We start from the raw sequence: 13,601 nt of genomic DNA, 5'->3' as shown, positions 1-13,601 counted from the left end.
TCTTCCAGTAATGGAGGGAGCTGTGCAGTGGCCAAAGCATCCATAGCCACCTGTCCAACCCCTTCCATCTATGGATATGGACTTCCGAAATGGAGGACCCCAACCAACAGCAGAGCATGGAGAAAACAAAACCCAGAAGAAAAGGAGTAGGTGTGTAATCACAACGCAGCCTTACATACAGACAAACAGGACGGCCCCCTACAAAGTGTTACAGTATTTGCTTTCTGCCCAAAATTATCTCCATATACCGGTCCCGTTCTATGACCTAAAATTCTACTGAAAGATAGTCATTCCTTTTTGAACGAACACCCTTTGAGTTAAAAAAGTATCTTTGAAAGAATACCACATTCTCATGTACATCCCAACGTGCATTATTTTATAATATCCTGCCCACTTTGACAGCCAAGACCAGGCTCTAGCCTGTACACGGGATAATATGAAATTGAAAAGGTCACAAGATGGGTTCACAGCACAAGATAGGCAAGAAGGAAAGACTGAGCTGAGATCCTGAAAATGGGCTTGTGTCACTAGTGCTCTGGTTGAATCCAGGGAGGCCAGGTGCACAGAGCCCCAAGGGAAAGAGAGACACAGGGACCAAGCAACACTCCTGCCAAAGAAATGCAAGGGAGGGTCTTCTGGAATGTTCTTCCCCTCTGGGTTTCCAAAGTATACCTCATGGCACTGCCGACTGGTTTTCATCTCTGAGGAGCTGTGCCCGTATCCCTGCGAAGATGGCGGCCATGACTGTCTGTGTGTACAAAGGAATCCCTGCTACAATGTGAGGAGGGGCAGGAGGAGAAGGGGTGAGAGGAGCCAGCAGCAGGGGAGGAAACTCTCGATGGTTATGTTAAAAAGGATTTGTTCCACTGTCAAAACCAGAAAGCTCTCCCCAAGAGCCAGCTTTAGGGAAGGAAGCCTGAAATGACAGAGAGGGGGTGGGTGTATTATGAAGGCTTGTTGGAAAAGAGGCTGAGGTAAAGGGGAGAGCATCGAGCAAAAGGCAGGCAGGGCCCTAAAAACCCACCTCTGAACTGTGACGGTCCAGAAACTGGGCTCTGGCGTTTCTACTGGGCCCCAGAAAGAGGGCTCCCAAAGCCAGCCTCGTTCTCCAGGACGAGGGAAGTCCTTTCAATCTGGGCCATTGGAGCACTCATCCATCCTGGTTCTCCCCAGTGACTGGGAGAGGGGCCCACCCAGTGGCTACCAGGCTCCTGAAAACTGTACAAGCCACGTCTTCTCCATTCACCTGCCCATTCCCCTCGTGGGGCCCCATCTTATCCCCAAAGACACCAACCTCCTCTCCAGCGTGGAGCTGGGGGCCCCAGGCCAAGCTGGCATCGGCTCATACTTAGTTAGGTTCAGGCTATTCGAGTACTCGAACAAAGACATATTTGGACCCTCCTGCAGAGAGAGAGGGGACCGTTTCTGGGCCCAGAGGGAGCTGCCCTTGATCTGCTGCACAGTGAATGACAACAATGTGAAGAATGAAAATATGGTTTGGGGGGATAGTCCCCAGGAGCCCAACATTTTGGTATTTAAAGGAACTTTAATGAGCTTAAGAGGCTAATCTGGAGTTCAGGAGGGGGTGTTTTGTTTTGTTTTGTTTTCAAAAATCCTTTTAAAGGTTCCTGAGGCTCCATAGGGAGGAGGCACCACAACTGTGAGTCAAGGCGTGGCTGCGGTGTAGCTGAAGGGCCACAGATCTGGAGAGGGGGCTTCGGGAAAGATCCGTCCCCACGGCGGCAGCAGCAGAACCTGGTGCTCAAGAGATAAAGGATGCTTCCTTCCAGGCTGGAGAAGCGCCACGTGCAGAGAAGCAGAAAGAAGCAGACGAGGGGCGGTGCTTGTACATCCTATCACAATCCTAACCGGCTTCTCTCTGACCTGCCAAAAACATCCATTTAGAGTGCCAGGGCATAAGGCGGCATCCACGGAGGCACCAGGCACACTCAGCAGATGGTCAGGGGCCCCCAAATGGTCACCCAAAGAGCAATGGTCATGGGATCATGCAAACCTGAGGGTTACGCCCCTTGCCAACTACTGAGCTGAGCCCTGGTCCGTAACTGGGTGGCCGTGTGACAGGACTAGGACTTTTATGTCCAGAAGACTGATTACTTTCCTCCAAGTGAGCAAATCAAAAGAGGACTAATGGTCCATAAGGGTGGCCTGGGGGTTGGTGGGGGGGGGGGGGGAGAAAAAAATGAGGCAGTTGATGAGATGGTATTTAAGTAATATCTGATGCTGGCAAGAGTCAAGTTACTAGAATTCCACAGGGCATAGGGGAGTGAGGGGGAGGCAGGATGGGACGGGGCCAGATGTGAACGCTAGATAGAGCATGCGGTCCAATCCCAGCAATGCTGGATGCTACAGATATTTGTTACATGCACAGAGTTTAATTGGGCCTGTCAGGCAAGGTAGGCCGATCCATAGTGGCCAGGCATCTATCAGGGCTGGTCCGTGATAGGATAATAATGATAAAACGCAAACCTAATAGGGTGGGGAGACACTGGAGTCAGAAAAGCCAGACATATTTGCTGTTATCCAAAAATAGGATCCCCCAAACTAGAATCTCGAAAGGCTGGGAGAGACCAAACTAACTCCTTCGCGGAGCTTTAGCTCAAGGACTAGGAAAAGCACGGTCCGTTTTGTATTTTTAGTTGTTACGACACGATGGTGCGCTCATGGGGAATCTGGCAATGGTTTCCTTCTCTTCTGGCTAATCCAAGCAGGCCAGCCGGGCTCCACAGGTGACTCAGCTGCCCTGGTTCACCACCGAGGAGAACAGCACAGAGGTAGGTTTTCAAAATCTTTTCTAACTACCCAGATGGGGTTATTTGTGATGGGACTAAGCAGACACACAAGGTGGGAAGCCGATGCAGGGCCCCGGTTTGATTCCTTCCATAATGTCCTCACTAATACTTCAGTGTTTCTGCCACATTCCAATTGAATCGGCTGTCTAATGCCAAAAGAAACTTAATCCCTACCCTAAGTCTCATTTTATTTATTTTCAGGAGTGTGAAAACAAACATGTAGCAAGATTACGGTGTTTACACCTCCTTTTTAGCCGATACAGATCTAATCCTCCTGCTAATTAATGCCAGGGCCACAGCAATTTTATTAATTTCGTCTTGGTTAAAAATATAGAGACAGATAATTGTGCTTGACTAAAATAACAATTTGACATTTGGAAGGTGTTCGCTTCATTTCAGCAAGACAGTTGGCTGAGTGTCATTTAATATATGACAAAGAGACACAAAACGGCAGCCGACACTGGGCAGCAGTAACGTAACTAATTCTAATTGTGATTAACTGATGAAAGCGTCCCACCTCATGCTAGTCAAAAAGACTAAGGAGGTGGGGCGCCTGGGGGGCTCAGTCGGTTCAGCGACAGACTTCGGCTCAGATCACGATCTCACGGTGTGTGAGTTCGAGCCCCGCGTCAGGCTCTGTGCTGACAGCTCGGAGCCTGGAGCCTGCTTCGGGTTCTGTGTCTCTCCCTCTCTCTGCCCCTTCCCTGCTCACGCTCTGTGTCTCTCTGTCTGTCAATCATAAATAAAGGTTAAAAAAGAAAATTAAAAAAAAAAAAAAAAGACTAAGGAGGCACTGTAAATCCTAAGGTGCACCAAGCCAGTTTTCCTGTAGGTTCCAGCAAAACAGGCACACAGGAGGTAAGGGCCTCTTTTCTCTGCCCTCCAATGAGATCAGAACCGTTTCTACCTTTTGCTCCTGAAATCACCAACTTTCCCAAACCAGATCTGAAAGGGCTGCAGCCAATAGTGCTGTCCTACACGTCACTAAGAGACTTACAGAAAAACCCAGGTGTTCCTAGGGGGGAGAAAAAGAGGAGCCTCTTGCTCTGTGCAGAGAGTGAGAGGGGCACTTCCAGCCCAGAAGCCCCCAGTCCTCTCATCCCAGCCCGCAAGTGTCTTCCTAAGAACCTCCCTCTGAAGACGCAGAAGGGCACTGCAAAATCCACACTGGAAAGATCAGGAAAAGAAAAGAAAAGAAAAGAAGAGAAAAGAAAAGAAAAGAAAAGAAAAGCACTAAAATAGGGCTGATTTCATAGTTATGGCAGAAATTATTTTTTTTCTTTTTTTAATGTTTATTTTTGAGAGAGAGAGAGAGACAGAGCACAAGGGAGAAGGGGCAGAGAGAGAGGGAGACACAGAATCCGAAGCGGGCTCCAGGCTGTGAGCTGTCAGCGCAGAGCCCGATGTGGGGCTCAAACTCAAGAACCGTGGGATCATGACCCGAGCGGAAGTCAGACGCTCAATCGACTGAGCCAGCCAGACACCACCCCCAGATATTATTTTTAATATTGTTTAAGTTTATTTCTTTATTTCAAAAGAGACAGAGATAGCATGAGTTGGGGAGGGGCAGAGAGAGAGGGAGAGAGAGGATCCCAAGCAGGTTCCATGCTGCCAGCCCAGAGCCTGAAGAGGGGTGGGGGAGGGCTCGAACTCACGAACCCGTGAGATCATGACCTGAACCAAAACCAAGAGTCAGATGCTTAACTGACTGAGCCACCCAGGCGCCCCACAGCAGAAATTATTTTCAAATCTTTCCATGTGATTGCACATTTTTTTCCTAGTGTTGTACAAGGGTACCTAACAATCAAGTTAACGGGATTCAGTATGGGTGTTATTTTGCACTTGATATGATTCAACAATGGCATTTTGCACATGCATTTACTCTAAGAAGCTTCAACAAAGTTCTGACAACATAACGAGCATTTTAAATCCTCATCTCTTTGCTCACTTCTAAACATTGTGACCCAAATAATTTCTTTGACCGTAAAAAATCATAGGCTGATAATTTAAGAAATGGAATCGTTCTCGTTAGAGAAACAGGCACCTGCTCATTATCTCCAAAGCAATTTTTCCCGCATTAAAAAGCAACGATGACGAGGCCCCTCCAAAATCAGTCATGGGATCTTGCTTAATACAAAGGTTAGAAATAAGAAAAATGAAACCGAAAAGCAAGGCAAGCAATGAACTTTCAGGAAAGCTCTTGTCCCTAAAATCTGAAAGCGAAAGCAATTCCTTGCCCAGGTGGATGACAAAAGTCCCAGGACTCCAGAGTGAGTAGAACCGGATGGGGTAAATAACGTTTTATAATGTGCTCCACGCACTTAAGGATCAAAAGAATCCCATAACCTACTCTGAAAAGCAATGTTCATATCTAATTCCCAGAATACTATTAATATCTACTTGTGCTTTAGGTCTTAGATTCCAAGGAAGTCCTACCCAGGGACCAATACATATAAAAAGAGAAAACACCTCTAAGCAAGGACTGTTTCCAATCACCCTTGAAATAAAAAAAAAAGAGATTACGCGGCCTGTACCAACACATACCACAGCCCATGGACGGTGCTTATCCCGAGCTAAAACCGCCCTGCAATTTAATGCAGACATCAATTTATTACCTCGCTGTGTTTGATTTTTATATTCCTTATATTTTATTATGCCAGGAGTGGGGCCAACAAAAGATAAAGTGCGGACAAAAAAAAAAAAAAAAAACCCTAACAATTGCCTCTGTAATTTCATCGGTAGGCTCCTTTTATGAGGAACCGCATGCCCAGTTTTGATCTCCAAGTAATGTCCCAGTAATAAAACCACACTAATTCTCCTCCCTACACACACACACATCCTACGCTACCTTGATAAAATGCAGAATTAGTTCATTACTGGTCCTAATAGAGCTCATTACCTCAGCCATTTTTTTTTTTTCCTGAGGACCTGCCAATCAGCAGGTCGAAGGCAAGGTACGGGGAAAGCTCTAAACGTGATATCCACTTTGTCCCATTTCAGTCCCTGTCTTCAGAAAATTGGTCTGCTCCACAAGAAAGGGGAGAAAACATGGCGCGGCCCTCTGAGGAAAGGTCTCCCAAGGCCTGGGATTTGCTGACATGCGAGGAGTTGCGATGTTATGAGAACAGCTCTGATGACAGCAGCTATCCCACACTGCTCCTAGGATGTCCAGAACAATCTAAGGGATAATGATAAACTTCATATGTGAGAGGAGAGGGCCCCGGCTGACGCACCGAGCTGCCAGGCACATGAAAGAAACAATATAAACTTGATTTAAATGTGGGATCCCTTCCAGAAGGCTTAATTATCTATTGTATTACCACATTCCCGTGATTCAGCAGCCTCTTCTGTCTCCAGCTAAAGTCCGACTACACTATTTGTTTGGAACAAATTCAGGGAAAACTCCAAACTACCCAGATCATAGAGGACTCAGTTAAATAGGGAACAACAGTTATATAAATAGAAGTCCCCTAGGCTGGAAAATATTTTGGTTGTCTGCTAACTTTCAGGAACGCTGAAAACAGTTGAATTCAGTTTTTAAACGTCCACACCTATAGAGTACCCTTGTGTTTTATATTGCTTAGTACAGCTCCACCAATTCTCTCAATGTATTTGTTTTGGATGATCAGAAGATAAATGATTCCTAAGGGTGTCATAACGTATGAGACAAATATTTAGCAAAACATCCCGAAGTTTTAGATGAATGGCTCTGTCTAAGGTTGCCATTGTCAATTCCATTTTTTTTTTAATTAGACAAATTTGGTGTTTGACACCAAGAAGGTGTAACAGCTAGTTGACAGGGTAGAATTTTCACTTTCTAGCTGGCCACCTGACATCGAGAAGAGGGGGGCTCATAATTCAAATGCAAAACTGCCCCACAGCCAGAAATGCACAAATGGCCAAAATAAATATAATAAACTCGCTTTAATATTATGTTTGTGACCTTCACTGAAGACTGCACGTGAGCCATACGTACACGCTTTCATTTTAAGGTGTAGCAAAAGCACTCAACCTTGGTGGACTTGGAGAGCAGGGCACTGCCCGATCTGTGTTTTTATGACACGCTTCCTCGCTGACCCCCATGCTGTCCCACCACCTCTCTCCCATCTCATTTTCCTCCCCGTTGGCCCAAAAGGGCAAAACTGTTTTTAAGTATCTATTTATTAAAGAGGAAAAGTGCTCTCTGTGACTGTCTCTCGAGGAGCATCTGAAACGGAATGGTCCCTCTGGAGGATAAAGATCTGGTCGAGCCAGAGAGCTTCTAGGCAACACCTAGTCTGCACTTAGGAGAGGCTTCTGGGAAAGTTGATAGAATACAGAAGGCCAAAGGGCTGGGCTGCAAGCCCCCTGAAGGCAGCTCTGAGATCCAATGTCAGAGCCTCTCACCACCGAGGCAGAGGCAGCCGGGGGACTTACCTAGTGAAGCCTGAAAACAGCTTGCTGAATAAAGGACTTTGTCTTGAGCCACATTCTGAAACAAATACACCAACCTCTTCCCTCTCCTACAGCAACTACCCTGCGTGCGAATGCCATTCAGATCATCAGACATGTTAAAACCCCATTTTGTTGGAAGAAGAATGGGATCGGGATGGAGAACAGAGGAGAAACAATCCTCATCCTAAAAAAAAAAAGAAAACAAAACAAAACAAAAGAAAAGAGCGAAAGAAAGAAAAGAAAAGAAATTGAGGGGTAGGCACAGACCAGTGCTGATAGCGTGCCGTGAGTTAAAGAGTACAAGCAACCCCGCTCTGACGTCTGTGTTTCCGGAAAATATGTTAAAATTAAAATGAAAATCCCTCGTCGTAACACCAACGTCTCTCCGAACAATGCAGCTCGCACCCCTTTACAAAATCTCCTTGGTTCTGGCCAACAGCTGGCAAGCTGATCCCTGCAATTTTCCCTTTGCAGAAATAGCTGTGAGGGGAGAACTGACCCTAGTGGGCTAATAAGCCCAAACGGAGGCCAAACCTGGGGGCTGAAATGGAAGGGACATTGTTGTGTTAAGTACTTTACAACAACTGTTTCTTCCCCTCTTGACACAGCCTGACTTCCTTAAAGAAGATCTGACTGGCCAGACAGCTGTGTTGACCCTTAGGCCTTCTTTGATTCGTGATTTTTTTTTTTTTAACAAACAGAATAGAAATTCACAACCCAAATCCTTTCCTAAGCTCCAATACTCTTGAGTTCGCTAGTGTTGTGCCTGAAGGATGTGGACATTTCAGTAATCTATAAGCAGAAAGATAAAGATTGGGTCTACACAATCCCAAAACCTTTAGATGAAAAGCAAGATGCTGGGGGCGCGGGGCGGGGGGAATCCAGCAATGCACCAGAAGCTTTATCCAAAGGTGATATTTGAAGTTCTGTGGGCGAAATCTGCTTAATTCCCCAAAAATTGCACTTTTCACTCAGACACCCTGGCAGCAAACAGACAACCAAGAACAGATACAGGCATGTCTTCTTTAAAAAATGTTAACCATAATTACCACTTTGTAAAGTGGTCCGTGTGTTTTCATTTCTTTATACGTTTCTGGATTGTCCAACTCGCCCCACATCGAACATGTCTTCTTTTTAGGGCTAACAAACGTAAAGTTATCTTTCCAAGCATGAATGCCCAGTACCCTTTCCACGTGAGGGTGAAATTCAAATGTACCATGGCAAAGGAGCACCGGGAGGCAGAAAAAACACTGTGTGTGTGTGGTCACTGGGTATAAACGCGTTGCCAGTTTTTGGTAAACCTCATAGCCCAGGAAACACTGGGGGGAAAAAAAAAGATTTGTGTTCGTTCTCAACGTTTTGTCGTTGTTGCGTGGAGATTTCTGCACAGCCCCCCTCACTGCGTTTTTAACAACACGATAGGCACTGCACTTCATGCACACTGCCCCTCCCTTGATTATCCTCAGTAGTGCGGGCCCCTTTTATGCACCAGTAACGAATGCGGAATTTTCCGTGCGCACGCGCATCCGCTCACTCGCAGATACCAATCCTAGTGTGCAAAAACAGAGGCCTGCGTTTCAGCGGCTTTGCGTTCCTCCGCTGCGCAGCTTTGAGAAGTCAGTGTCCCCATGAACTAGCCATTGTGACAAGGCCAAGTAGTTCCCTCTCCACGGACCCACTCAGCAACTCCGGGCCTGCCTGGTGAGAACCAGGAAATCCTTCTAACTCCCTCTTCCCTGCCGCATCCAGGCTTTAGGCATTGCAGAAATCTAGGTTCAAAATTATCTACTTTCTTAAATACCTGCCGCCTAATTCTCCTCAAAACACACTAGAACGTTCCCGTGGGCAGGGGAGAACTGAATCCGCTGCAAGGCTGCAATCCACACCCACAAGGGAATTGGTGGGGGGAGGGGGGGGTGGAGATGCGGGGCCTAGGAGGGCGCCTCAAATCAGGCCCCGCTTCTGGCCTAACTGCCCCTGCGCCCCAGAGTTTTTTGAGAACCGGGGCCTGGAGGGTCGGGGACAGTGAGAGAAAAGGCACGGAGGGTGTGCGCGGAGCTCACAGGGACCGCAGCGTCCTGAGCCCAATCTGTCGGGACCGCCAGTGGACAAAGCCGAGCGGGTAACGCGCGCCGCGCGGGGCACGGAAGCCGCGGGAGCACCCGGGGAGCACCGGATGAACACCGCTCTCCCGAATCTCGCGGGCGGCGCGGACACGCGGGTGAGGCGGCGTGGGAACCCGCGCGGAGACCTGAGCTCCTGGCAGCCCCGGGGGCACCCCCGTGAAGGGGAGAGACGGGAACAGGCTTCGTGGGGTGGGAGCCCCCACGGAGGTGGGTCAAGTCGGAGTCGGAGCCCGCGAGGCCTGCAAACCCGGCGAGCACACGGTGGAGGGAGCCGTCGCTCGCGCCCCCGCGGCCCGGGCGGTGGCTGGGCGCCCGGCGCGCTGCCCCGCGGCCGCGGGGAGTGTACAACAAACTGGGGGCGGAGGGGATTTCTGCGCCTCCGGGGGTGCGGGCGCCTCTCGAGCCTCCTGGCAGCGGATGGGGGTAAAGGAGGCCCGAGGCTCCCGTGCCGGCTGGTGTCTGTCTGGGGGGCGCGCTCCGGCGGCGCGGACACTTACTTCTCGTAGTCATACTTGCAGTAGAGCTTCTTGTCCCGGTAGAAGCAGGTGGTCTCCAGGGGCTCTTTGCAGGAGGCGCACTGCACGCACTGCTCATGCCAGAAGCTGTCGTTGAGCCGCAGCAGAAACCTGTCCGAGATGACCCGTTGACAGCCCTCGCAGACAGACTTGGGGCTCACCGCTCTGCCTACAGCAGCAACAGACGTTCGCGGGTCAACCGCGCCGGCCCAGCATCCCGGCCATAGGCGGCCGGGACGGGCTCCCATCACTGATCACTCCACACCCGCCGATTTCCCCCGCGTCCCCCACCCTGCGAAGCCCCCTGCTAAATCCACTAAACCGAGTTGTGGAGAACAGAGGAAAATCAAACCGAGCGTTGTTTCTAATAAACAGCGACTACGTGGGAAGGTTCCAGTTCTCCGGGGTTGGGGGCGCGAATCAGTAAGCGGCCTCAAAGATCAAACCTGCCCAGGTAGTCGCGGAAATGTGCGCACATCCAGTAAAATTAGACGCAAATACCTTTGCGCTCCCAGGTTTATCAGGTGAGTATGAAGCCACTCACTGGGCTGGTCTCTTTCGACAATGATTAAAACTAAGAGTCTCTAAAAAAGAATTGAGGGGACTGGTTTTGCCTTCTGCTAAAACGCAATTCTCTTCTACGTTTTGGGGGAAATTTTTAAGATTGTTTATTTTCTTCCTAAAAAGTATCATTCGTGGAGAAAAAAGCGATCTCCCTCCAGGCAAACTCAGTATTGTTCAAAGCAATGAACCCCAGACTTCTGCGTCTTGGCTGAAACACAAACTTCAGAGGGGTTTATATATATAATTGTATATATGTGTGTATACGTATATGTATATACATATATGTTACATATATGTACACATACACACACATATGTAATTAAGAAGCATCAAAATAGTAGGGAAAAGGGAGGAAGGACGCAGGGCGCAGAGACGCCACGGGAGTTCCGGGGATGGGGGTGCTGGGCTGCGGCTGGAGCGGGCGACACCCACCCCAAACCCACTCCGCGTGCACAGGGAATCCTCTCTACCCTACCCCTTTGGACTTTTGCCTGTTTGGTTCCTTTCTTTTGCTGGGTAGGGAGTGCACTTCTTTAGGATGGAGGAACGCTTAGCCGCCTTTGTCGGCACATTTCACAGCTATTTAAAGAAGGCCTTGTCCCCTGGTAACAATACTCCTGCGCGTGGTGTCCCAAAGGGCCTGACCCTTCCCCATTTCCTTGCTACACTCCTGTCGCTTTTCCCTTGGGGGATCCTGCCACCAGTTCCTGAGTCGAGCCAGTCGCATTGGGGGCACGACAGGGAGGGCTAAGAAAAGTAGCGAGATAGTTCTCAACTGTAAAATGGTCTACTCTTTCTGCCCTGTCTCGGCATTCAGGGCCAGGACCCGGACGTTGGGAGCCGCCGTGAACCGGGAGGGGCGAATCCCTCCCCTGCGAGCCGCGACGCCCGCTGTAGGTACAAAGTCGCCGGCGCTAGGTGCCAGGGCAATGCCAGCTCTGCAACCCCCCCATCCCCGCACTCTTCCGACGCTGTGCGGAGCCGAGAAGTTTCCGCAAGCGCGGTTGAAAGAGGGGAGCGCAGCGCGCGTGATTTCGTTTCATCTGGGGAGTGGGGAGAACTCCTCTCTGGATTTGGTTTCTCCAGGCGAACTGCTTCCTCGCCTTCACCCCGCGGTAGCGGTTCCGAGTGAGGGAAAGAGGCAAGAGGTTTAAATGACAGAACGAAAATCTCTCCCGCTGAAAGATTAAAACACCCGCGACCCACACCTGAAAAACACCAAGGTCTGGGTGAGAGGCGGGGTTGAGAATCCTTGGCCTCAGATCAGCCAGACCCTCGCGTGCAGACACCCTTTTGAGGCCCTTGGCTCGCAGCTCCTCCGCGGTCTCAGCGAAGGGATTGGGGAGGCGGGGGGGGGGGGGGGGCGAGAGGGGGAACCCGCCGGCCTCGAGGTCCGGCTCCAGTTAATTAAAACCGAGGCGAGGGTCCTGTGGCGCGGGCTAATCCCCGCGCTGCGCTGCCCACCGGCCTGGAAAAGCCTTTGGGCCGTGCCCGAGGCTGAGGACTGGGGCTGGAGTCGGTGGGGACCAGAAGCCGCCTCGAACTTGGGCGCTCCGAGCCTCGGGTTTCCTTTGCTCGCCCTTAGGCCTCGGAGAAGCGCACGGCGTTTATGAGATGTCGATCAGCTCCGTGATTAAAAATCCATCCCCGGGTATCTTTAATCACTTGCCACTCACGCCCGCGAGCGATCTCGCCCGCCCCTCGCGGCTTTGGGGAATTCGGTGGCCCGCGCGTGAGGCCTGGGGCGGCTCGTCGGTTTGGGGTGGGAAGGACCCGAAGGGACAGACGGACGGACGGACGGACGGAGCGTGGGCGCAACTGAGCGCCGAACGCGGGGCGCTGGCTCCCGGTTCCGGAAAGCTGGGCTGCAGAGCTGGCGCCCGGGGGAAAGAGGGTGCACCCGGGGCACACGGCCTGAACACTCACCCAGCAGCGAGGAAAAGGACGCCGAAGTCTCGATGGCGCTTTGGAAGTTCTCCTCCATCTTCAGGCCGTCCAGCATGTTCGGGCCGGGCCGGGAGGACCTGTGGAGGAGAGGAAACGGTGCTCCTGGGGTCCGCGCCCTCTGGGACCGGGAGCCCGCAGCAGCGGCACTCCTGGGAAAGGACGCAGGGAGTGTCCAGGGTCACCAGAATGAGCCGGGAGGGTAGAGTCCAGCCAAGAGAAACGTGGGGAGGGAGGAGAGAGACGAGTCACCGCGAACTGCTCTGACTGATCTGATTTCACTTGAAGTCAACGCGTTTTGTACTTAGACCTCCGCCCCCCGACTGCGCTTCTCCTTCCCTTGCCCCCCCCCCCACACACACCCACCCCGTCCCCAGCCCCAGGTTTCCCATCCCGAGTCCGACTCCGCCCCAACCTATACGAATGAGGGCCCCAGGGACAGCTCTGCGGGAACCCGGCGACGTGGGGAGACGGGGAATAAAAGGGGTGGGTGTTCCCCTCGCGGGGCCGGGCCCAGGCACGCGGGACTGCGAGGTGAACCGCCCGCGCCCGGCCCGGCCCGGGGCGTCCCTCACCTGCCCCGGCCCAGGAGGGGCCGAGAGAGCGAGCCGGAGCGCGCCCGCCTGCTCGCCGACCCCGGGCGCGGAGAGCCGCTGGGGGCGCGCGGGGCGGTCCTCCCGCCGGTCGGCTGGTGCCGGGAACGTCTGCAGGAGCGAAGAAGTCGCCTCGGGGAGGAGCCGCGGCTGGCCCTGCTCACTCTTGGATGCATTTCAAATCAACTTTCCGAAACACGCCCGCCCGAGCCGGGAGCCCAGGAACGCGCAGCCCTCCTTACCTGGTGGGCGAGCTCGCTCCCCGCCGCAGGGGCGGGAGGAAGCGGCCGGGCGCCGCGGGGAGCTCCGGCCGGGGGAGGCGTAGGCCCTCGACGCTGCGGCCGGCGCGGCCGGGAGGGAGCCCGAGCGAGCGCCGGCCCCTGGCTCCGCTCCTCGGCGCGCCCGGGCCGGGCCGGGACGTGGCCGCGGGCGGCCGGCCTTCTCGGGACGTCCTGGCCGCCCGCGTCGCTCCTCTGGGTGCGGGGGGGTGGGGGGGAGCGGGGGAGGGCCGGGGCCCCCCCGAGGCCAGGAGGGAGGGCGGAGGCCCCCGGGGTCGTGGGTGCGAGTCGGGCCCCGCCGCGCCGGGGCGGATCCGGCCGCCGCTGACAGGGGCCG

The 13,601-nt window shown here is 52.3% G+C and overlaps 1 protein-coding gene across 1 annotated transcript in view; it reads right to left on the bottom strand.

Moving 5' to 3' along the window:
* Window positions 1–13,597, bottom strand: part of LMX1A (LIM homeobox transcription factor 1 alpha) — a 160,574-nt gene extending 146,977 nt beyond the window's left edge. The window contains exons 1-3 of the mRNA XM_043567720.1: window positions 13,229–13,597; window positions 12,376–12,473; window positions 9,868–10,054 (exon numbers count right to left, since the gene is read on the bottom strand). Coding sequence (XP_043423655.1) covers window positions 9,868–10,054; window positions 12,376–12,451 — 263 coding nt within the window. The 5' untranslated portion in view covers window positions 12,452–12,473; window positions 13,229–13,597. The remainder of the gene's footprint in view (window positions 1–9,867; window positions 10,055–12,375; window positions 12,474–13,228) is intronic.
* Window positions 13,598–13,601: the final 4 nt, after the last annotated feature.

This window comes from Prionailurus bengalensis, chromosome E4 (assembly GCF_016509475.1).
Source record: "Prionailurus bengalensis isolate Pbe53 chromosome E4, Fcat_Pben_1.1_paternal_pri, whole genome shotgun sequence".
NCBI lineage: Eukaryota > Metazoa > Chordata > Mammalia > Carnivora > Felidae > Prionailurus > Prionailurus bengalensis.
Note: the sequence above shows the minus strand (reverse complement) of the source record. Positions and strands in the feature narration are given on the sequence as shown.